Here is a 25,546-nt window from a genome sequence, read left to right on the forward strand (position 1 = left end):
ACGATCATTACCAAACATCGATCCAATGTTCTTATCCTTTATGTAATGTTAGACATTATAAAATGTACACAAACACATGCACGGATGCATACTACCGTAGCTTTAGTCATAAAACTAAAGTAGGTCCATTTGTATACCATTTTTTTTAACAAAAAAACGTATTATACTGAGAGAATGTGATGGATTCTGGTTCTGGTTTGTGGTTGAATGAATCTGCTATGCGCTGTGGCTTCCTCTCCAAAAACAGAAGAATGGCACACCTACAGTGCACTGGCTGGCTTCAGTACCCTCTCTCTGTCATTAGATAGTCTTCCTGCAGCCTACCGCTATTGCTAGTCTGAACAGGATTTAACATGCAGGCCTGCTTAAATAATGCAAACCTAGTGTTAATTACTGTCAATCGGGCATCTAAAAAGAACTTGCTGCTTGTGTAAATCGATGCAGTGGGTCTAATTACGGCCAGAGTTAATGGGGCTGCAGGGGAAATCTATGGTGGCCGTCTTAATTGACAACCCCTGGTATTTTCTTATTTCCGGGGCCATAAATCAGGCTGACGTTTGGGTGGAGAACTAGTGAGCAGCACTACGGCTACACCCAAGTCAGCTTTGTCTTTTCCTCCGATCTAAGCCCCTGCTGCTAGGCTAATCGGCATTGTAATGCATCCACAACACGCTTATCTCTCTCCCTCACCCCCACCCCCTCTCTGAATTACAGCAGTGCAAAGCAATGTCACAATGATTGCCATTGAAGAGATGCAAATTCAAATTGCTTTCTGATGAGCTCTCGTGAATTAAGGACCTCAATTAGTATTTAGGAATTGAGAGTGTAAATAGAAAACAAAAATGTCTTAAGATGAGCCAAGTGAAATTGTACATCTCTACAGTAATGATGATGCACTGTTGAAGCACTAACAGGAATAGGTCAAGTAAGTCAAAGTTATGCAAAGGTGACTGGATATTTAGGTTATATTATATTGTACTCAGGAGAGGATTGACTGAGCAACCTCTCTCTGTGGTTAGACCACAACACCATGCAGTGGACACACTCCTACACTCCACACCAGGCAACAGGCATCACCTACTGCCAGCCTCAGTCACTGTCCGGTCTGTACAGATACTTCATCATCAGGTTGTCCACTTTCTTCTTCCTATTCTTCTCCTCCTTCTTGTTAGGAAGGAGCTGCCCTTCAGCAGGCGTTCCCGCCTCCCTCTCCCCCTCTGGGCTAGAGGCCTGGCGGCCAGGGGCTCTCTTCACACTGTTGGAGCTTTTGTAGGAGATGGTAGAAGCACCAGAGCTGGAGCTAGACTCTGAGTCAGACTCTGAATCCAAGGATGAGGATGAAGAAGAGGACTCCTTTTTGGACATCTTTTTGGACTTCTTGCCTTTGTTCTTGGAGCTGCCCTTCTTGCTGCAGCGGTCATCATCGGAGCCGTCTGACTCGGAGCTGTGGCTCCTCTTCTTCTTCTTCTTCTTGCCTTTGCTCTTCTTTCCACTGTGGCTGCGGCTGCGGCTGCTCATACTGCTGGAGGACCTCCTACAATCCACGGCCGACGCTGAGCGTCTCAGACTGCTGGTGCTGCGCCCGCTGTCCGCCTCCCTGTCGCCTCTCCCCCTAACGCTAAGCACACTCTTCCTGTTGTCCTCTGTGTCGTCCTCTTTCCTCCCTGCCTCGGCCTCTGAGTCTTCCAGGCTGGTGCGTTTGAACTTGATGGGTTTGAAGTTGAGCACCTCGTTGATGGCCTTCTCCAGGTCGGGGTCCAGGTAATTGCGGTGGCTGACGGTGGCCGGCTTGATGTCCGAGGTGTCAGGGAGCTCGTCATCATCTCTGTAGGAGCGGGCGGGTGGCGGGGGCATGGACAGGCTGCGTCCCGAGGAGGAGTGGGGGCTGTAGGCCGAGGAGCGCTCAGTGAAGGCCACGCTGTGCCCGTCCTCCATGTCATCAAACTCGCTGAGGCGGCAGCTGCGGAAGTCAGATATGCGTGAGTCAGCACGGCTTACGCTGCCAGGGCTCCTGCCCCCAGAACGACGACTAAGAGAGGGGCTGCTGGGGCAGCGACCACTTCTTCCATATGACTCGTCCGTACGGTGTGCGGAAGTGCTGCGGCGGCTCAGGGGACTGGACATACCCAGGCTGATGGTCGACTTGGTGTCGTCCGCTGGGCTCAGGCCACAGCGCGTGGTGGCAACGCAGGCCCGGCTGGGGGCCATGGAGGACACAGTGGACTCTTTGTCGAAGTCTCCCCAGCGGCTGTCCATGCCCTTCCTAGCCCTGCTGGTGGCTTCAGTGTAGGCCTGGGAGATAACTGAGCCACGGTCATCATCATTCCCAGTCTGCTGGGACTTCCTCCAGGAGCTGGAGCTGACTGAGTAGGAGTCACCCTGGGGTGATGAGCATTTGGGCTTGGCCTTACGGAAGGAGGTGATAGACTCCTGAGAGTCCTGTTCCTTCTTGAGGGAACTGAAGAGGGAGCTGTCGTCCCCTTTACCTCCGATGGAGTCATTGATGTTGGAGCGCTTCCTGTAGCTCAGGGAACTCATCACAGACACTGGCCTGCTCTGATCTACCTCTTTCTCTTTGCCCTCTTTGTTAAACTCTTTCCATTCCTTACCCTCTTTCCACTCTTTCCCTTCCTTTGCGTCTACGTTTACGGCAAATCTAGAAAGAGGGAGGGAGGGAGGAGTGGCAGGACAGAAAAAAGTTGAAGTAGATGGAGGAAGTGGAAGAGGAGGAAGAGAGAAATAATGATAGATGAATTACAAACTTAAAAAGGAGAGATGAATGATAGGAATAAACAGGAATAAGATGAGCATATATTGAACTTAGCAGGAAGAAAGTAAAGACAAGTAGATATAACAATGATTCAAACTAATGTGGGGTAGAGAATGTCTGTTTGAATTCACAACTTCAACACAGAAAAAAAACAGATGCACAAGATACAAATTTAAGATATGTACTGACTCGAGAAATACCCTCAAACAAAATGTCTTGTTCAAATCAATTCCTTTATGCAAAATCAAAGTCTCTGTTTTGAACTAGTTTAGTAGGGGGGGGGGTATTCATTTGAATTTCATGTTTGTAAATGTTAGAAATAATTATAGTCAAGCATCTCATTGTGGTTAAATATGTTGAGTGATTCAGCAAGAGAGCTGGACACACACTTCACACTTGTGTGTGTTTCCGTCTTAACCAACACACAGAACTGAGATCAAGGAACTGAGCTCTCCTGAAGGAAGGGAAGATGTCTGTGGGGACACACAGTTACGAGAGATTTAAAAACTCTTACAAGTATTTCAAAGTTGTGAGCAGCTGAAGTGGGGGTGTGGGACAGACAAATCTAGGGCAATCGAAGCTGTCAGACACATCCATTAATCTCAGGGAGAGGGGAGAACGGGAGAGCGAGGAAGAGGAGGGGGGAAAGAGGAGGGGTGTAGGTATGCATGCCAGCTGGCCACTGGGCATGTCGATAAAACTGCCAGGGAGGCGACTGTCATCAAGGCAGTGACAATAAAAGACAAAGAGGCTGGAGGAAACACCAGTAATAATAATAATAACACCTCCCTATGTCTAGCCAAGTGTTCCAGTCTAATTGTTTTATCTGCATTGGGAGCTAAGTGCTAGGCTGGACGACGTCAACATCCTGATAGGGGGGGACTGGACACTAAAACCAGTTTGGGCTGCTCTGTAAGCAGGGGGAATGTGCGTGTGTGGTAAAGAAGCAGTGGTGAAGACAGGACCTTAGTGGTGAAGACAGGACCATAGTGGTAAAGACAGGACCATAGTGGTGAAGACAGGACCATAGTGGTGAAGACAGGACCATAGTGGTGAAGACAGGACCATAGTGGTGAAGACAGGACCATAGTGGTGAAGACAGGACCATAGTGGTGAAGACAGGACCTTAGTGGTGAAGACAGGACCTTAGTGGTGAAGACAGGACCTTAGTGGTGAAGACAGGACCTTAGTGGTGAAGACAGGACCTTAGTGGTGAAGACAGGACCTTAGTGGTGAAGACAGGACCTTAGTGGTGAAGACAGGACCTTAGTGGTGAAGACAGGACCTTAGTGGTGAAGACAGGACCTTAGTGGTGAAGACAGGACCTTAGTGGTGAAGACAGGACCTTAGTGGTGAAGACAGGACCATAGTGGTGAAGACAGGACCATAGTGGTGAAGACAGGACCATAGTGGTGAAGACAGGACCATAGTGGTGAAGACAGGACCATAGTGGTGAAGACAGGACCATAGTGGTGAAGACAGGACCTTAGTGGTGAAGACAGGACCTTAGTGGTGAAGACAGGACCGACAGGACCTTAGTGGTGAAGACAGGACCTTAGTCGTGAAGACAGGACCTTAGTGGTGAAGACAGGACCATAGTGGTGAAGACAGGAACCATAGTGGTGAAGACAGGACCATAGTGGTGAAGACAGGACCATAGTGGTGAAGACAGGACCATAGTGGTGAAGACAGGACCATAGTGGTGAAGACAGGACCATAGTGGTGAAGACAGGACCATAGTGGTGAAGACAGGACCATAGTGGTGAAGACAGGACCTTAGTGGTGAAGACAGGACCTTAGTGGTGAAGACAGGACCTTAGTGGTGAAGATGTGCCATACTGACCTGGAGCTCTTGAGGCTGCCGTCATCTGAGAGGTTCTTGGTAGATCCCTTGTTTTTGGACAGCCAGGACTTGACCCCGTCCACACAGTCTTCAATCTCCAAGTCAGATGAGTCTCCCTCACTGTGTGTGTGGGGGGGGGGGGGGGGGGGGGGGGGGGGGACGACAAAACACAACATCAGTGGGAGGACAGGGTGGGAGTAGAGGAAAAGAGAGGTGGGGAAGAGCTGAAAGAGTGATGGAGAAAATGTATAAAGAGGAAGAGGGAGAGGAGATGGAGGGAGGGGTGAGAGAGGGATGGGGTGAAGTTGAAGAGAGAAGGAGAGGGGGGGAGAAGGATTCTGTAGTATTGGAAGTTAGTGAGGCAACCAAGGAGGACCACATAATTGAATTAGGAGAGAAGACAATAGAAAACCACATGCACTAGACCACGGGAGCTCTAGGAAACACACACATCGCCGCACTTGTTGTCACTGTTAGGAGTGTTATCACTGTGGCCCTGTGGTTAGCTGGCAATGGGGCACAGTTTGTCCCCCAAAGAGGACTCAATTCCTTTCACTCTGATCCAAAGCCACTCAAGTTAAGGTGGAGCACAAGGAGAGAGACCAGGAATGAGATGAAGTGGAAACTGAAGAGAATGGGCACAAAACGTAGGGATTTTCACTTTCATCTCACCCACTTATCTATTCCCTCCACAGCCCCCAAAGTTGCGGTTGAGCTCTTGACAAAATGATTTGGTGCACAGCTTGGGTGCTGAGCTGTTTTCTCTCTAAATTATCATTATGGCGTCGACAGCCTACTGCGAAGCGTGAGGAGAAATGGAGGGTTGTCAGAAATTTGACACGGTTGAAAAGAGCATGACACTCATTAAGTGCCGTCAGAGCCCAATGCTCATGTGGTGCTGCGAAATTAAGGTGTTACAGCTTAATAATAAAACTGAGACATCGATCGGGGGTGGTTCAAAATCTCCACATCTGCTTTTAAAAACCTCTTATCTTGCTGTGGAGTAGAGAGAAAATAGCTTTTTCAGGACGTATACTGCACAAGACCCACCAGCACATACAGTAGCTACAATTAAAATCGTTAAGAGGCAGAGATACAAAAGCATCCCCTGATCGTAGAATGGTCATAACTAGGCAGCTCTGTTTTAAACTGTACAATAACTTCAAATACTAGGCACTAAGATGGCAGTGTTTATAAGGGAAGGAGAAGGTTGGGAGTCGAGATAAAAGCATTTCTCTAGGAGGGAAGCTGTAATTAACTTTGCAGGTCATGCCTGGCCTATTTGACAATGTGGGGACGTTCAGTGAGAATTGTTATTGTGACAGAGTGAGCGGATGGCTTTGGCACAGAGGCCTTGTCAATATGGGGGCAAAGAAAGAATGAAGGAGACCTGGGAAAAAACAAGCTAAAGTTAGCTAACCGGTGCAGACAATTGCATGGCTGTTAACTCATCTCCTCTCCTCCGAGATAAAACAAAAAAATATACAGTGGGGCAAAAAAGTATTTAGTCAGCCACCAATTGTGCAAGTTCTCCCACCATACTTTGCAAATAAATTCATAAAAAATCCTACAATGTGATTTTCTGGATTTTTTTTCTTCTCATTTTGTCATAGTTGAAGTGTACCTATGATGAAAATTACAGGACTCTCTCATCTTTTTAAGTGGGAGAACTTGCACAATTGGTGGCTGACTAAATACTTTTTTGCCCCACTGTATATATATATATATAGAAACATCTCTTCTATTTGTGTCTTTGTTGGGCTTTGCGAGTCAACTCCTCCCCAGCCTCTTAAGATTTGTCTTTTATCCATTCACTTATCTGCCAACATACTGCTTAGAAGAACTATCGCCGCCCCAGGAATACTAAGAGCACTGATGTTGCTTTAAAGAAAGAAAAAAATCGAAAAACCTAAATTGTTTAAGAATCTTTTTTTGGGGAAGGCTGGTATTTTTTTCTCTTGACCCTGATTACATCACCAGGGGAAAATTACATTAGCTGTCATTATGCAAAATCAATGTCAAAAAACCTCTGTACAAAATAGTCAAAAATGCATTAATTCAAGGAGAGAATTTCCTTAAGCACTAATTTTTTATTCATTTATACAAGTACAATCCTGTTTAGATTCAAATGTTTTTGGGGGGTGAAGGAGACCTGTCCACGACTTGAAGGATGTGCTTCTCTTTCCCCTTGTGCATTTTGTCCAAGGAGGAGCCAGTGGGTAAATGGAGGTGATGCATTCAGATCACAGAGGCCTTCCTTCCCCCGGGCCGGGGCCAAAACAAACCGACGGGATGACGGACCCTTTATAATCGAGCGCTTCACACATGGTGTCACACACGATTTATATCCTTGACCGCCATACCATTAGTTAAGCCGTGCCGAGAGCCCAGGGGAGGCAAACAAACACAGCGTGTGGAGGGAGACATTAATTGTCTGTGACAATCTGCCTCCATTGGTTGTACATCTCTGTTACACACTATTACATTCATCATTAGCTCCTATGGATCCTCTTCTGCTTCCTCCGCCCTGCTCCTCCTTGATGTCCCTGAGTCTTACAAGCGTCTGTGTTGATGTTAAGAGCATTTGGGCTTTTATTAGGCAGCTCAGCCTAGACAGCAGCTCCCTATGGGGGTTCAACACAGCCAGCCAGCCAGGCATCAAATCAAATCAACTTTTATTTGTCACATACACATGGTTAGCAGATGTTAATGCGAGTGTAGCAAAATGCTTGTGCTTCTAGTTCCGACAGTGCAGTAATATCTAACAATAATATCTAACAGTAATATCTAACAAGTAATCTAACAATTCCCCTAACAACTATCTCATACACACAAATCTAAAGGGGTGAATGAGAATATGTACATGTAAGTATATGGATGAGCGATATAGGTGCAATAGATGTATATACTGTACTTTATACCATGTGATTAGAGTAATGTAAGATATGTAAACATTATTAAAGTGGCATTATTTGGAGTGCATTGCATAAAGTGACTAGTCATCCATTTATTAAAGTGGCCAGTGATTGGGTCTCAATGTAGGCAGCAGCCTCTCTGAGTTAGTGATGGCCTTGAGATAGAAGCTGTTTTTCAGTCTCTCGGCCCCAGCTTGATGCACCTGTACTGACCTTGCCTTCTGGATGGTAGCGGTGTGAAAAGGCAGTGGCTCGGGTGGTTGATGTCCTTGATGATCTTTTTGGCCTTCCTGTGACATCGGATGCTGTAGGTGTCATGGAGAGCAGGTAGTTTGCCCCCGGTGATCAGTTGTGAGAGCCTTGCGGTTGTGGGCTGTGCAGTTGCCGTACAAGGCTGTGATACAGCCTGACAGGATACTCTCGATTGTGCATCTGTAAAAGTTTGTCAGGGTTTTGGGTGACAAGCCAAATTCCTTCAGCCTCCTGAGGTTGAAGAGGCGCTGTTGCGCCTTCTTCACCACACTGTCTGTGTGAGTGGACTAATTCAGTTTGTCTGTAATGTGTACGCCGACGAACTTAAAACGTTCCACCTTCTCCACTGCTGTCCCTTCGATGTTGATAGGAGGGGGGGGGGGGGGGGGGGGGGTGCTGTTTCCTGAAGTCCACGATCATCTCCTTTGTTGACTTTGAGTGAGAGGTTGTTTTCCTGACACCACACTCCGAGTGGCCTCACCTCCTCCCTTTAGGCTGTCTCGTCGTTGTTGGTAATCAAGCCCACTACTATTGTGTCGTCTGGAAACTTGATGATTGAGTTAGAACCGTGCATGGCCAAGCAGTCGAGGGTGAACAGGGAGTACAGGAGGGGGCTGAGCACGCACCCTTGTGGGGCCCCAGTGTTGAGGGTCAGCGAAGTGGAGATGTTGTTTCCTACCTTCACCACCTGGGGGCGGCCCGTCAGAAAGTCCAGGTCCCAGTTGCACAGGGCGGGGTTGAGACCCAGGGCCTCCAGCTTGATGATGAGCTTGGAGGGTACTATGGTGTTGAATTCTGAGCTGTAGCCAATGAACAGCATCCCAACAGACTGGGATAGGGAGCAATTGAATATGTCCGTAAACACACCAGCCAGCTGGTCTGCGCATGCTTTGAGGACGCGGCTAGGGATGCCATCTGTGCCAGCAGCCTTGTGATTGTTAAGGGGGGGGGGGGGGTGGGGGGGTGCAGTCCTTGTTAGTGGTGTCGGTGCCGTGGCTAGATTTCTTTTTGCAGCCCGTGATTTCCTGTAGACCCTGCCACGTACCTCGTGTCTGAGCTGTTAAATTGCGACTCCACCTTGTCCCTGTACTGGCATTTCGCTTGTTTGATTTCCTTGCGGAAGAAATAGCTAGTCTGTTTATATTCAGACATATTCCCAGACCTCTTTCCATGGTTAAATGCGGTGGATCGCGCTTTCAGTTTTGCTTGGATGCTGCCATCTATCCACGGTTTCTTGTTAGGGTAGGTTTTAATAGTCACAGTCTTTATAAAACGCACTCACCGAGTCAGCGTATAGGTCGATGTTGTTCTCTGAGGCTGATCGGAACATATTCCAGTCCGAATGATCAAAACAATCTTGAAGTGTGGTTTCTGATTGGTCGGACCAGCGTTGAATGATTCTCGTCACTGGTACATCCTGTTTGAGTTTCTGCCTATAAGACAGAAGGAGCAAGATGGCGTTGTGGTCAGATTTGCCGAAGGGAGGGCGGGGGGGTTTTGTATTGCTTCGCGGAAGTCAGAGTAGCAGTGGTCAAGGGTATTGCGCATGCGGGTAGTGCAATCAATAACTGGAAGAATTTAGGTAGACATGTTCTCAAATTTGCTTTGTTAAAATCCTCAGCTACAATTAATGCAGCCTCAGTATATATGGTTTCCAGATTGCATATAGTCCAGTGAAGTTCCTTGATGGCCGGCTTGGTGTCTGCTTGAGGGGGAATGTACACAGCTGTGACTATAACTGACAAGAATTCTCTTGATAGGTAAAATGGCCGGCACGTGATTGTAAGGAATTCTAGATCAGGTGAGCAGAAGGACTTGAGTTCCTGTATGTTGTTATGATTACACCATGAGTCGTTAATCATAAAGCATACACCGCAGCTCTTCCTTTTCCCAGAGGTGTTTATCTTTGCCGGCGCGATGCATGGAGAAGCCCGGTAGGCTGAACCGATTCCGACAACATATCCCGAGAGAGTCATGTTTCCATGAAACAGAGGATGTTACAATCTCTGATGTCTCTCTGGAAGGCAACCCTTGCTCGAATTTCATCTACCTTGTTGTCAAGAGACAGGACATTGGCTAGTAATATTCAGGAGCGGTGTGCGATGTGCATGTCTACGGAGCCTGGATGGGTGGCCGCTTTGTCTGCCCCTTTTGTTTTGGATCACCTACTAGAATTAGCTCCATTGTCCTGGGTGGTGGTCTGAACAGAGCATGCGCTTTGGGAAAGTCGTATTCCTGGACATAATGTTGGTAAGTTGACGTTGATCTTATATCCAATAGTTCTTTCCGGCTGTATGGAATAAGACTTAAGATTTCCTGGGGTAACAATGTAAGAAATAATACATAAAAAATAAAAAAAATACTGCATAGTTTCCTAAGAACTCGAAGCGAGGCGACCATCTCTGTCGGCGCTATGCCATCCAATACGCATCTGTTCAAAACCTATTCAGACACATATGCTGTGGCTGTGATCTCCAATACCAGATTAAAAAGGGAGATTGTGACGCAGCTTGTTTTTGTTTTACTTTCTTTCATCCTGACATTGTTAATTTATAATGAACAAAAATATTAACGCAACATGTAACAATTGCTCAGATCTTACTGAGTTACAGTTCATAGGAGGAAATCAGTCAGTTTAAATAAATTCATTAGGCCCTAATTTATGGATTTCACTTGACTGGGTAGGGGCGCAGCCATGGGTGGGAAGGCATACAGTGCATTCAGAAAGTATTCAGACCCCTTGACTTCTTCCACATTTTGTTACGTTACAGCTTTATTCTAAAATGGATTAAATAGTTTTTTCCCTCATCAATCTACACACAATACCCCATAATGAGAAAGCAAAAACAGGTTTAGACATTTTTGCAAATGTATTACAAATAAAAAAATGAAATATCACATTTACATAGGTACTCAGACCCTTTACTCGTACTTTGTTGAAGCACCTTTGGCAGCGATTACAGCCTCGAGTCTTCTTGGGTATGACGCTACAAGCTTGGCACACCTGTATTTGGGGAGTTTCTCCCATTCTTCTCTGCAGATCCTCTCAAGCTCTGTCAGGTTGGATGGGGAGCGTTGCTGCACAGGTATTTTCAGATCTCTCCAGAGATGTTCGATCAGGTTCAAGTCCCGGCTCTGGCTGGGCCATTCAAGGACATTCAGAGACTTGTCCCGAAGTCACTCCTGCGTTGTCTTGGCTGTGTGCTTAGGGTCGTTGTCCTGTTGGAAGGTGAACCTTCACCACAGTTTGAGGTCCTGAGTGCTCTGGAGCAGGTTTTCACCAAGGATATTCTCTGTACTTTGCTCTGTTCATCTTTCTCTCGATCTTGACTAGTCTACCATACTCTCCCATAAAGGCCTGATTGGTGGAGTGCTGTAAACCTTCTGGAAGGTTCACCCATAGGAAGAGTCTTGGCGGTTCCAAACTTCTTCCATTTAAGAATGATGGAGGCCACTGTGTTCTTGGGGACCTTCAATGCTAAAAATATTTTTTTGGTACAATTCCCCAGATCTGTGCCTCAATAGTCTCGGCGCTTTATGGACAATTCCTTCGACCTCTTGGCTTGGTTTGTGCTCTGACATGCACTGTCAACTGTGGGACCTTATATAGACAGGTGTGTGCCTTTCCAAATCATGTCCAATCAATTGAATTTACCACAGGTGGACTACAATCAAGTTGTAGAAACATCTCAAGGATGATCAATGGAAACAGGGTGCACCTGAGCTAAATTTCGAGTCTCATAGCAAAGGGTCTGAATACTTATGAAAATAAGTGTCTAAAAGACTGTTTCTGCTTTGTCATTATCGGGTATTGTGTGTTAATTAATGAGAATTTTTTTAATTGAATCCATTTTAAAACAAGGCTGTAACGTAACAAAATTTGGAAGAAGTCAAGCGGTCTGAATAGTTTCCGAATGCACTGTAACTATAGAGTTTTCATTCTGGAGATCATTCTTAATTATCTGGAGATCATTAAGGGCTTGTAAAGTTGTTCCTGACATAGGGAATAGAGGTCTCTAGTTTGGCTATGTCTTTACGCACCAGTCTGTAGTACGTGTCCACAGCTGGCCCATGTGGGACGAATGTGGATGGAGGTCTGAATACATTGCAAAAGAGGGGTTGCAATCTCTCAAAAAACAGTTTCAGCCGCAATGTGTGTATGAATTTGAAGAGATCCACCTGCATATTGAAGGCATATGTGCTAGTGGGTACAAAAGATAATTCTTTAGACAATACAGAGATCATTTTTTATTGTAATTTTTTTACCCCTTTTTCTCCCCAATTTCATTATATCCAATTGGTAGTTACAGTCTTGTCCCATCACTGCAATTGCCCTATGGACTAAGGAGAGGCAAAGGTTGAGCGCCTCCGAAACACGACCCTGCCAAACTGCACTGCTTCTTGACACACTGCTCGCTTAACCTGGTAGCCAGCCGCACCAATGTGTCGGAGGAAACACTGTCCAGCTAGGCCCGCCAGAAGAAGTCGCTAGATTTCGATGAGACAAGAAAATCCCGGCCAAACCCTCCCCTAACCTGGGCGACGCTGGGCCAATTGTGCTCTGCCTCATGGGTCTCCCGGTCACGGCCAGCTGTGACACAGCCTGGGATCGAACCAGGGTCTGTAGTGACGATGCAATGCAGTGCCTTAGACCGCTGCGCCACTCGGGAGGCTCATAATACAGAGATCTGAGGTGCAGTTAAACTCTTACTTGACAGATTCACCACTTGGATTTGTTGCGTTGCTGGCTCCGGGCGCGGTGGCTGGTCCTCATGGCGTTGTTGCTCTTGGTAGTGACGTCTGTGGTCTGGTTGTGGAGAATGTTGTCATGTCCTGTTGTCGGTAAGGTCTACAGACGGTTTTCTGTATGGATCCATGGCGTCCCCCTAAAAAAAGAGGACTGTGAGCCAGAGGGGGAGGGGCCATGTGCAGTAACAGCTGGTGTTTCCTCTTCACTTGAGTATGTGTATTCAGTAGAGGAGCCACAAAACAGTCCTAACTGTCACGTCTGCTCCCCCTATTCCCTCCCATTGGCGCTTTAGGGCGCCAGGTTGCCCTGCCTCACGCACTCCTGCCCTGCATCACGCACTCCTGCCCTGCATCATGCACACCTGCCTTCCATCACGCACACCTGCCTTCCCTCGTCACCCGCATCAGGGTTATTAGACTCACCTGGACTCACTTATCACCTGTTTATTTCCTCCCCTATATTTGTCAGTCCCCAGCTCTGTTCCCCACTGCTGCTTTGTATTGTTTTAGTCTTTAGTGTTAGTGTGCTGACGCTGTACCTGTCTCGTTCCATGTCCGTTATTTATTAAATGTTTTACTCCCCGTACCTGCTTCGTCTCTCCAGCGTCATCTCATGTGACACGTGATTTTATATGTGATTTTACATGTGATTTTATTGGGTAATCGGGCGCAGGTTGGGGTTCAGCCAGTGGTAGACTGCGTTGACTGTGTATCCCTTTGGCATGTGTGGATCTTGGCTGCTTTAAGGTCCTCTTGGAGTGCTTTGGTCGTCTCTTTGAGTGTGCAGTTGTGTCTGGTGTCGAACTCTCCAGCGGAGGGTACAGTATGTCCTTGATGGAGACAATTATAGTATCCAATTCGGCCTTAAACATTTGTTTAGGATGGCGCACCATCGGTTGTTAAAGTCCTTGTTCTCTGTAAAGATAGCTGATGCCTTTTGAATGCGCAATACTTTTGGGACTCTTTTGTTGTGGCAATATTCTGAAAGCGTACCTGTAATTCTAGGTGTGCAACTTCTTTTGTTTTTCAACTTTCTGCCAGTCAATTGTCAGTTATTTCTATGTATTATATACATGCCCATCCAACAAAACTTTGTTATCAAATCAGTAGTTATTATTGCCATTACTGCCTAGTACTGAACAACATAAAATACATTGTTAGGATTCAATAACAAAAACCCTGGAAAGAACAGCTGGGGTCTCTCATCCAATTACTCCCTAAAAAGACGAACTTCCCAACACCACATTCTCTGCTGTAATACGCAAGTGTTGTACAAGCCCATCATTAAAGGTAGACTCAGCTAAATGACGTTGCCACGAGCAGCACCACAGATATTGAGATGAGCGAGATGCAAGACTTGACTTTCAGACAGTCACATACAGTAGCTGTGCATGGGTTTGCTTCATTCTGTTCACAGTGTGGCATCCAAAGGAACAAAACAGTGGAGAAGTTGAGCCTCACGCTTCAACGCTCTTAGTTGTTGCGGAAAATGACCCACTATGCTGTTTACTTTCTGCATCAACGTCATATCGCAGAGTCTACCTTTAACATTCAGAACACATTCTGCTTTAAGAAAAAGCAGCACTTTACAATACTGCTTAACAAGGGTTGAACAGCAGAAACGTCAGTAACTACTGTAAGGGCACATGGACATGGGACTGGAATGGCCCAGACCCAAAGGTTAACACTGCATGTGAGCCACTTTCCAGACGAGCAGAGAGCTTTTTGTAAGACATTTGAGGGTTCTGCATTATATAGTGAGTGTAAAAGATTCATGAGGAACACACCATTCGTCTTTCCGTCGTCAGAGGCAGACAGTCATATCTCACATCCACCCCAGAGCAAAGCTCTGAAATATTCAATAGGCCCTGAGAGCGGGCGTGAAGCCTCTGGGCAAAGAACGCTGTTCAAACAAGGCACAGCGGTGTCCAACAGAACCCCCGGAGGACACGCTGGGACAGCAAACACAAGGGGAGAAAGGAAGTAGGGTTCTCACTGGAAAGGTAGGAGTTCAAGAACTGAGCCCTGGTGGACACCACATGACACTTACCCAGCGATGGATGCTTACTACGCCAGTTAGATATTATATATGTTACCGCAGTTTAAGGCGTTACTCAATGAACACACAGACACTCTGGGGAAGGGGTTGTTTTATGCTTGGTTTAGAAAAGCATGTTGTCAATGGCATTCATGCAGTTCAGCATGTGGCCTCATGCAATGAAGAGTGTAGCAAATTAGGCTATGGGGGAATAGCTGAGCCCTGGAATAACGATGCAGTATCACTGAGCTTGTTCGTTGAATGGTATCCCATAGTTAAGTCCTTATGAAGTGACATATGGACTATGCCGTAAGTCATAAACTTGAACTTATATGAGATGGCTTGAACATGGACAATAGATCTGCTGCTTGATATTGCATCCTTTCCAGTGAAGGGCATCAGACTATTCCAAAATAGCATTTAAAACAATGTCAAACAACACAAGCTCCAGTTCCTCACGTTTTGTTCCTTCTTTTCTGATACTTTGTCACCATGTCTTGTAAACTGGTCATGATGATGGATGAAAGACAGAGACACAAAGAAATAAAGAATACAAACACAAAACAAACAGAAGAGAAAAGTGAGACAGGAAATGGGTAGGTACAGTCCAAGTAAACCAAAAGAACGTGATGAATAGGCTAATGCTTGAAGGATCTAAAACCTAAATCATTGTGGATATCATGGCTGATGTGGTGGTGATGACCATATATGACCATATATATCCAATTACTAGTATTCTAATTCTATGATGATGACCCTGTGGTTCTATTAAAGATATTTCCTCCCAGTGGGAGAGATTCAAGCGCTGCATATTGCTGGGTTACTGACTCAGCACACCACATCATCCTGATCCCCATCCTGTTACCGCGTAGAGAAGACAGAGTACACACTATACTCAAACCTGACTCACAGAGGGAAGAAAGGCCTTCTCCCCGGGACTGCACTCATAAACAAACAAATAAACAAACAAGGCTCGGCAGGAGCAGAGAGCGAGTAAATAAATAAGGAACGGGAGGAGACGGAACTCGATTTCACTGACGTAGCTTTAGCTAGCTGCCTATCTCACCGAATACAGGAAACAAAGAATATATATATTTTTAAAGGCCTGAAAATTAAGCCCAGCAGTTTTCAGCACATAAATCTTTCAGATTGTGTGAATAAGAAAAGACAGAGTCGGGGGAGAGTTCTCTCTGATTGCTTTATCCAAGGCCTCTTTCAATGGAACATCCATCCTGACTGGGTCATTCTCTCTCTCCATCTCTCTCTCTCTCTCTCTCCGTCACTCTCGTTGTCTTCCTACCATCTCTTCTGCTGAGTTTATCTACAGTTTAACTGTGTAACAGTAGCTGCTCTCTATGCTGAGTGCGTGCTGACGAGCTGACACTTGCTGTCATGAGAGGACATGAGGTAAATTAATTATATTAAGTGAATTTATATGTTTGGGCACTAAATAGACAGCTATACCTATTGTATTAGGTTAATGTATATGTCCGGGCACAAAATAGACAGCTATACCTGCTGATGAGGTCCTCGTTGCCGTCACTCTCCATCTCGTCCTCGATGGCGGCCTGGAGGTCACCAATCCTCTTGAAGGCTAGTTTAAGGTCCGCCTGCAGGCTCTGATTGGCTGCCTCCAAGCTTTCAATATCCATTTCCTGTCGGAAGAGAGTGAGACACTCTAAGCTAAGGTCCCAGCATTACACCTACATCTGACCATTTCTGAAGTCTCTTTGTCAGTCTCATTTCCCTGAATGTCTAATACTCCAGAACAATGCAAGGTTGATGGGAACTGCAGCCGTTATTTCATATCTTCAAAGCGCCCCACTGTAAAAAGCCAGTCTGTACAGCGCCCCAGTCCCCTCGGCCCATTTGTGACTTTGGGTCTTACCAGCTCATGTTTCTTGCGGCTGGCCTCTCCCTCCTTCTTGGCCAGCTCTCCCATCTCCTCCTTGATATCTCTGATCTGTCTCTGGAGCCGCTTGTTCTGCTCCTTCTCCCGGGTCTCGCTGGTGCTGCGGTGATCCCGCTCCTCTGTTAGCTTCTCAAGGTTCTCCTTTAGACGGGCCACCAGGCTCTGAATGACCAACAGCAGACAGGGACCATGTTAGAAGAAACACTGCACTCACAGTCTACATCTGGCACAGGTCAGAGACCAGATCATGCATGCAGCTATGAGAGATACTCCATATCTAAAATGGGATTCAGTTGATGAAAAACCTACACCAAAAAATCTAATCATATTGTATCGGTCACATGCGCCGAATACAACAGGTAGACCTTGCCTTGAAATGCTTACTTACAAGCCCCTAACCAACAATGCAGTTCAAGAAATTAACTTAGTTTCTTTGAGATATTCCCCAAGTAAGGACAAGAAACTACTAATTAAATAGAGTCTACTTGCTAAACATCGTTCTGCTACATACTGTATTTGCTCCGCAGAAGAATGCTCCAGCATTTCATATGAGCACATACAGCAACTTCAATGCACTGAAAAGGCTGAATCCAGCCTCCACTAATGCTAAACAGCCATTAGCCTCCAGCCTTGTCGATGTTTCACACTGTGAGTGGGTGAGTTCTGCTCTCTGCCCTCTCAGATGTTTATTGATTGGCCTCCTATAGTTTTCTGTCTACCAGAAATATCCAGCCACTCACAGTGGTTTCAAATGCCATGAGTAGCAACAAGACATGGCTAAATACGACCTTAAAACCCCTTGTAACTTTGGACGTATCCTTCCCAAAACTGAACAATTCTCAGCTGGTCTTTCTATTATTCCATCCAGTGGAGAACATTGACAGAGAGGGATTCTCTGAGAGAGTTTTACTTTTAGATTGGAGTTAAAGCAGTGTGTCTGGCTGTCTGCACATTGATGGTAATTACAAGTCCAAAAGTTGCAAATGCAGAGATGCATTTGTCTGAGGGGAAGAAAATGGATTTCTATTTTTCCCTGGCTGTGTGTGAACAGTAACATTTATCCTTCACTTAAACGTTTGTCGCAGGCAATATCACAATGTCATTTGAAACTGACAGAATAACAAATTATTTTGTGGAGTGAATATAATATGAGCTAGTCAGAGGACAAACATAGCAGAAGGTATTATCTAACTGTGATATGCTAACAGTCTAAGTTAGAAGGTTATGAGGCTGAATCCAGCACTAAAAATAGAAATAACCGTTTGTGAGGTGGCAAAACTTGCATGGTGGAGGTGGTGGGAGTCAATCGTCCCTCACTTCAACCACTGGGCAATTCTCTCCCCCCCCCCACACACACATACACACACACGCGCACTAGACAGGCCGCCAGGCGCAACCAACGCTCCTTTTCTAGAATGCCCCTCAGCCCCCCTGCATGCTCTCACCTCCAAGCGTTTGACCTGTGTTTTCTCAAACTCCATCTTGGTCTCCATCTCTCGGATCTTCGCCTCCTGCCTGCTGACCAGGGACTTCTCGACCATAGACGTCTCCTGGAACTCCAGCTGGCTCTGCAGTGCCGAGAGCTGAGGGAGTGAAACACAGGAGTAGGAACACACAAACAAGGAAGGGTTTAGAAAGAACAACATACCGTAGCAGAAACAAACTGCCACCATACAGTATATTATGTTAACTCAGCAAAAAAAGAAATGTCCTCTACCAAGTCAACTGCTTTTATTTTCAGCAAACTTAACAGGTGTAAATATTTGTATGAACATAAGACTCAACAACTGAGACCTGAACAAGTTCCACAGACATGTGACAAACAGAAATTGAATAATGTGTCCTTGAACAAAGGGGGGTCAAAATCAAAAGTAACAGTCAGTATCTGGTGTGGCCACTAGCTGCATTAAGTACTGCAGTGCATCACCTCCTCATGGACTGCACCAGATTTGCCAGTTCTTGCTGTGAGATGTTACCCCACTCTTCCACCAAGGCACCTGCAAGTTCCCTGACATTTTTGGAGGGAATGGCCCTAACCCTCACCCTCCGATCCAACAGGCCCCAGAATGAGCAATGTGATTGAGATCCGGGCTCTTCGCTGGCCATGGCAGAACACTGCCATTCCTGTCTTACAGGAAATCACGCACAGAACAGCAGTATGGCTGGTGGCATTGTCATGCTGGAGGGTCATGTCAGGATGAGCCTGCAGGATGGGTACCACATGAGGGAGGAGGATGTCTTCCCTGTAACACACAGCGTTGAGATTGCCTGCAATGACAACAAGCTCAGTCCGATGATGCTGTGACACACCGCCACAGACCATGACGGACCCTCCACCTCCAAATCGAACTCTCTCCAGAGTACAGGCCTTGGTGTAACGCTCATTCCTTCGACCGTAAACGACTGTTTCCCATGCTTGTTCAATGAACCATAAACAATTAATGAATATGCACCAGTGGAACGGTCGTTAAGACACTAACAGCTTACAGACGGTAGGCAATTAAGGTCACAGTTATGAAAACTTAGGACACTAAAGAGGCCTTTCTACTGACTCTGAAAAACACCAAAAGAAAGATGCCCAGGGTCCCTGCTCATCTGTGTGAACGTGCCATAGGCATGCTGCAAGGAGGCCTGAGGACTGCAGATGTGACCAGGGCAATACATTGCAATGTCCGTACTGTAAGACACCTAAAACAGCGCTACAGGGAGACAGGACGGACAGCTGATCGTCCTCACAGTGGCAGACCTTGTGTAACAACCCCTGCCCAGGATCGGTACATCCAAACACCACACCTGCGGGACAGGTACAGGATGGCAACAACAACTGCCCGAGGTACACACACCAGGGCCTTAGGCCTGAGGGCTACTCTCTTTATTCACACCAGGGCTTTAGGCCTGAGGGATACTCTCTTTATTCACACCAGGGCCTTAGGCCTGAGTGCTACTCTTTATTCACACCAGGTCCTTAGGCCTGAGGGCTACTCTCTTTATTCACACCAGGGCCTTAGGCCTGAGGGCTACTCTCTTTATTCACACCAGGGCCTTAGGCCTGAGGGCTACTCTCTTTATTCACACCAGGGCCTTAGGCCTGAGGGCTACTCTTTATTCACACCAGGGCCTTAGGCCTGAGGGCTACTCTCTTTATTCACGCCAGGGCCTTAGGCCTGAGGGCTACTCTTTATTCACACCAGGGCTTTAGGCCTGAGGGCTACTCTCTTTATTCACACCAGGGCCTTAGGCTTGAGGGCTACTCTTTATTCACACCAGGGCCTTAGGCCTGAGGGCTACTCTTTATTCACACCAGGGCTTTAGGCCTGAGGGCTAATCTTTATTCACACCAGGGCTTTAGGCCTGAGGGCTAATCTATGAGCCATGCACCTCTGTCATTTCACATCTCTACTGGGTGCTTTTCACATCTCTACAGTGGGTCCAGATCCAAATCAACCTTCCTCTTTAGGAGTAACCCGGGCTCTCTCGATTGAGTGGTTCAGAGTTTTAACATAGTTCAGACCAGGATAGGGATTCAAACACCGGACTTTGTTACATGCACTACATACAGTGGGGCAAAAAAGTATTTAGTCAGCCACCAATTGTGCAAGTTCTCCCACTTAAAAAGATGAGAGAGGCCTGTAATTTTCATCATAGGTACACTTCAACTATGACATACAAAATGAGAAAAAAATTCCAGAAAATGTCATTGTAGGATATTTAATGAATTTATTTGCAAATTATGGTGGAAAATAAGTATTTGGTCAATAACAAAAGTGTATCTCAATACTTTGTTATATACCCTTTGTTGGCAATGACAGAGGTCAAACGTTTTCTGTAAGTCTTCACAAGGTTTTCACACACTGTTGCTGGTATTTTGGCCCATTCCTCCATGCATATCTAATATAGAGCAGTGATGTTTTGGGGCTGTTGCTGGGCAACACGGACTTTCAACTCCCTCCAAAGATTTTCTATGGGGTTGAGATCTGGAGACTGGCTAGGCCACTCCAGGACCTTGAAATGCTTCTTACGAAGCCACTCCTTCGTTGCCTGGGCGGTGTGTTTGGGATCATTGTCTTGCTGAAAGACCCAGCCACGTTTCATCTTCAAAGCCCTTGCTGATGGAAGGAGGTTTTCACTCAAAATCTCACGATACATGGCCCAATTCATTCTTTCCTTTACACGGATCAGTCGTCCTGGTCCCTTTGCAGAAAAACAGCCCCAAAGCATGATGTTTCCACCCCCATGCTTCACAGTAGGTATGGTGTTCTTTGGATTCAACTCAGCATTCTTTGTCCTCCAAACACAACCAGTTGAGTTTTTACCAAAAAGTTATATTTTGGTTTCATCTGACCGTATGACATTCTCCCAATCTTCTTCTGGATCATCCAAATGCTCTCTAGCAAACTTCAGACAGGCCTGGACATGTACTGGCTTAAGCTGGGGGACACGTCTGGCACTGCAGGATTTGAGTCCCTGGCGGCATAGTGTGTTACATATGATAGGCTTTGTTACTTTGGTCCAAGCTCTCTGCAGGTCATTCACTAGGTCCCCCCGTGTGGTTCTGGGATTTTTGCTCACCGTTCTTGTGATCATTATGACCCCACGGGGTGAGATCGAGGGAGATTATCAAATGGTCTTGTATGTCTTCCATTTCCTAATAATTGCTCCCACAGTTGATTTCATCAAACCAAGCTGCTTACCTATTGCAGATTCAGTCTTCCCAGCCTGGTGCAGGTCTACAATTTTGTTTCTGGTGTCCTTTGACAGCTCCTTGGTCTTGGCCATATTGGAGTTTGGAGTGTGACTGTTTGAGGTTATGGACAGGTGTCTTTTATACTGATAACAAGTTCAAACAGGTGCCATTAATACAGGTAACGAGTGGAGGACAGAAGAGGTCTGTGAGAGCCAGAAATCTTGCTTGTTTGTAGGTGACCAAATACTTATTTTCCACCATAATTTGCAAATAAATTCATAAAAAATCCTACAATGTCATTTTCTGGATTTTTCCCCTCATTTTGTCTGTCATAGTTGAAGTGTACCTATGATGAAAATTACAGGCCTCTCTCATCTTTTTAAGTGGGAGAACTTCAGCCAATTGGTGGCTGACTAAATACTTTTTTGCCCCACTGTATCTATTACTCAAAGCGTAGATACGTGCCCCCGACTGAATTGCTTTTAATTATTTCTAAAAGTTGCTCCGCTGTTTCAAAGCAGAGAAACTATTTGTTAGGAATAATAATTTCCTGCATATTGACTTTGGGACGTACAGAGGTCAGACGAGGACTTTTTGTTTAATCTGAAACCAATGTAGCTAAACTAACAACTAGACTTATGCCCTCCAGTCCAACTCAAGTCTTAAAATAGGCCTAAAGTAACCTTCAAGGAAAGAAAATATTACCGTTTTAAAACATACTGACTATATATTTATTCTTAATATTCTTGTATTTCGATGTGAATTGAAAGAAACTGTCCTTTACAAGCTCCTGTATGAGGGAGCCCCTGGGAGCATTGTGTTCGTTCAATAAGATGACAGCTTCCCTGCCATAATGACTGACTAGAGAGAGAGAGAGTGAGTGGAAGAGAGAGAGAGCAAGCCAGAGATGGCGGGGGAGAGAGAGTGAAAGGGGGATTCGGACACTGCCCTCATAGCCTGATGTTGATGATAGACGACCCCCCCCCCCCCTCTCAGCAACAGTGGGGATAATTGTTCCGAGGCCAGGGTCTCTGATGGTTATCACCAGACTGGAGCGCCACAATGTGAGTGTCACGCTACAACACAAATGTCCCGTGTCTGGGTCGGATTATGGGGCAACAGACAGAGAGAGGTAAAGGTATTACAGGTTTGATCCCCTGCAGGGTCACCTTGATTTGATAAGAAAAGGCACACAGACTGTGACCACACAACACTGTTCCACAATGAAATCACTACGACTGAAGGGTGCGTATGTTAAAGCTGGGGACTACTAAAGCCAAATGCCACAGCATTGCCACTGGGCACCGTGACAGACAACAGTCCGACAGACGTTCTCTATCTTCAACTGCCAAACAGTCGACAATTCAGTCGACAATTTTGGTTATTCTGATAGACACATCTCTAATAAGACATATTGATTATCCCATGTCAATCATTTGTAAGGACTACCATGCAAAGAGAGGAGATAGGGGTTGAGGACTTTAAATTCCATGAGGCAGATGACTTATGTCAGCTAGCTAGTCCTGCTCAATGAGTCCCATTATGTTGTTCTAAGTGCAGACAAAGTGATGCATTAGGATAGCACTGTCTATCCCTATACCCTCCCAGCTGTGTCCTAGTGAACTGTACCTTCTCCTGGACATCCTGCTTCTCCTTGAGGGCCTCCTCCAGCTGGGCTTGTAGGTCAGAGATCTGGGCTAGGTTCTGGGTTGACTACACACACACACAAACAAGCTACTGGTCAGTCTGATCTCTACAGTGTATTGCATCATGTTTACTTTAAGTAGCACAGTACAACATATTATATTCCTCCCCATTTGGTCTACACAGCTAGAAAACAGATTGATAAACAACCATAAACAAACATGTTGATGGGACCATGTCACAGCGACATATTTTTAAAAGCAAGAGTAGGGAGGGGAGACATCAACACACCGCATTTCAATGTGACCTGTGTGAAATGAAATATTAGAGATTAGTGCTTTTTTTCTGCTACATGAAGCGCTCCGCATAGTGAGCCCAGGGGAACAGCTGTCTCACTTTAGACGGGATACATTCATTTGCAGCTAGTAGAAGCAGATCACTCATATTTCCATCAGTGTCAGCCAGACAGAGCTCACTTTTCATCTCCACTTGATAGCAAACTTCTCTACACAGTTACATTAACACTAATGGAGAGCACTAAGCTGATGCCAAATACTATTTACACCATTGAAATAATGCAGAATGACCCTTGCATTGTGTGTGTTACCTGGACGACAGCTGACTTGTGCTTCTTCATGAGCTCGTTCATATCCTCCTGGTCCTCCTCCATACGAGACTGAAGATCATTCTTCTCCCTCAGCAGCCTGCTCAACTGCTCTTCCAGCTGAGAGAGACACACAGAGAGAGAGAGACAGAGAGACACAGACAGACAGAGAGAGAGACAGAGAGAGAGAGAGAGACAGACAGAAAGAGAGAGAGAGACAAAGAGAGAGAGAGACACGGAGAGAGACACAGAGAGAGAGACACACAGAGAGAGAGAGAGACAGAGAGAGAGAGAGAGACACAGAGACAGAGAGACAGAGAGGGAACAGACATTGAGTAAAGCCAGTGTGTCTGTGTACACTACCGTTCAAAAGTTTGGGGTCACTTAGAAATCTCCTTGTTTTTGAAAGAAAAGCCCATTTTTTTGTCCATTAAAACAACATCAAATTGATCAGAAAAACAGTGTAGACATTGTTAACGTTGTAAATGACTATTGCAGCTGGAAACGGCAGATTTTTAATGGAATATCTACATAGGCGTACAGAGGCCCATTATCAGCAACCATCACTCCTGTGTTCCAATGGCACATTGTGTTAGCTAATCCAAGTTTATAATTTTAAAAGGCTAATTGATCATTAGAAAAACCTTTTGCAATTATGTTAGCACAGCTGAAAACTGTTATCCTGATAAAAGAAGCACAACACCAGTCTCAACGTCAACAGTGAAGAGGCGACTCCGGGATGCTGGCCTTCTAGGCAGAGTTGCAAAGAAAAAGCCATATCTAAGACTGGCCAATAAAAATAAAAGATTAAGATGGGCAAAAGAACACAGACACTGGACAGAGGAGCTCTGCCTTGAAGGCCAGCATCCCGGAGTTGCCTCTTCACTGTTGACGTTGGGACTGGTGTTTTGCGAGTACTATTTAATGAAGCTGCCAGTTGAGGACTTGTGAGGCGTCTGTTTCTCAAACTAGACACTATAATACACTATAATAATGTACTTGTCTACAGCAACTGAAAAGCCTGCAACACTTAAAAGAGCTGCAGCAAGATTCGGAATGGGTAGCAAGGAATAAGTTAGTCCTACATATTTCCAAAGCTAAAAGCACTGACAAATCATTCACTTAAACCCTAAACCTCAACTACATCTCGCAATGAATAATGTGGAAATTAAGCAAGTTGAGGTGACTAAACTGCTTGGAGTAACCCTTGATTGTAAACTGTCATGGTCAAAACATACTGATACAACAGTAGCTAAGATGTGGAGAGGTCTGTCCATAATAAAGCACTGCTCTGCCTTTTTAACAACACTATCAAGACAGGTCCTACAGGCCCTGGTTTTGTCGCACCTGGACTACTGTTCAGTCGTGTGGTCAGGTGCCACAAAGAGGGACTTAGGAATATTGCAGTTGGCTCAGAACAGGACAGCACGGCTTGCCCTTAAACGTACACAGAGAGCTAACATTAATGACATGCATGTCAATCTATCATGGCTCAAAGTGGAAGAGAGATTGACTTCATCACTACTTGTTTTTGTAAGGGGTGTTGACAAGCTGAATGGACACCCAACCATACCCCACAAGACATGCCACCAGAGGTCTCTTCACAGTCCCCAAGTCCAGAACAGACTATGGGAGGCACACAGTACTACATAGAGCCATGACTACATGGAACTCTATTCCACATCAGGTAACTGATGCAGCAGTAGAATCAGATTTAAAAAACATGTACCTTAAAAATACACCTTATGGAACAACAGGCACTGTGAAGAGACACACACAAAGGTACAGACACATTCATACGCACACATTGTGAGATTGTTGTATGGTGCTATTAAACATCTTGTATTGTATATATGTAGTAATAATGTTAGATGATGTACTGTTTTATCTTTTGTTTTATATCTTATGTACTGTAAGTGCTTCAATGTGTTTGGACCCCAGGAAGAGTAGCTGCTGCCTTGGTAGGAAATAATGGGGATCCCTAATACATACTAATACAAACACAGGATCACATACTGTCTTTTCCCAGTCATTATCAACCTAGCCAATTATTTGTATTTATTTTCATTTTATTTAACCATTATTTAAGTAGGCAAATCAGTTAAGAACAAATTCTTATTTACAATGACAGCCTA

At 45.6% G+C, this 25,546-nt stretch overlaps 1 protein-coding gene across 20 annotated transcripts in view; it reads right to left on the reverse strand.

Annotated features, from left to right (window-relative positions):
• LOC110503378 (unconventional myosin-XVIIIa) overlaps positions 1-25,546 on the reverse strand; it is a 176,458-nt gene that overhangs the window by 2,170 nt on the left and 148,742 nt on the right. For 10 of the 20 annotated variants that reach the window (XM_090218776.1, XM_090218775.1, XM_090218767.1 and 7 more), the window contains 8 exons: positions 23,415-23,531; positions 22,793-22,876; positions 17,925-18,062; positions 16,456-16,641; positions 16,083-16,222; positions 15,027-15,071; positions 4,614-4,733; positions 1,082-2,656 (listed from right to left, as the gene is read on the reverse strand). In XM_090218776.1, coding sequence (XP_090074902.1) covers positions 1,090-2,656; positions 4,614-4,733; positions 15,027-15,071; positions 16,083-16,222; positions 16,456-16,641; positions 17,925-18,062; positions 22,793-22,876; positions 23,415-23,531 — 2,397 coding nt within the window. In that variant the 3' untranslated portion in view covers positions 1,082-1,089. Of the gene's footprint in view, positions 1-1,077; positions 2,657-4,613; positions 4,734-12,531; positions 12,667-15,026; positions 15,072-16,082; positions 16,223-16,455; positions 16,642-17,924; positions 18,063-22,792; positions 22,877-23,414; positions 23,532-25,546 lie in introns of those variants that run through there. The other 10 variants (XM_090218784.1, XM_090218781.1, XM_090218779.1 and 7 more) reach the window with 5 other exon arrangements.

Source organism: Oncorhynchus mykiss, chromosome 24 (assembly GCF_057628025.1).
Source record: "Oncorhynchus mykiss isolate SJ-2025 chromosome 24, ASM5762802v1, whole genome shotgun sequence".
NCBI lineage: Eukaryota > Metazoa > Chordata > Actinopteri > Salmoniformes > Salmonidae > Oncorhynchus > Oncorhynchus mykiss.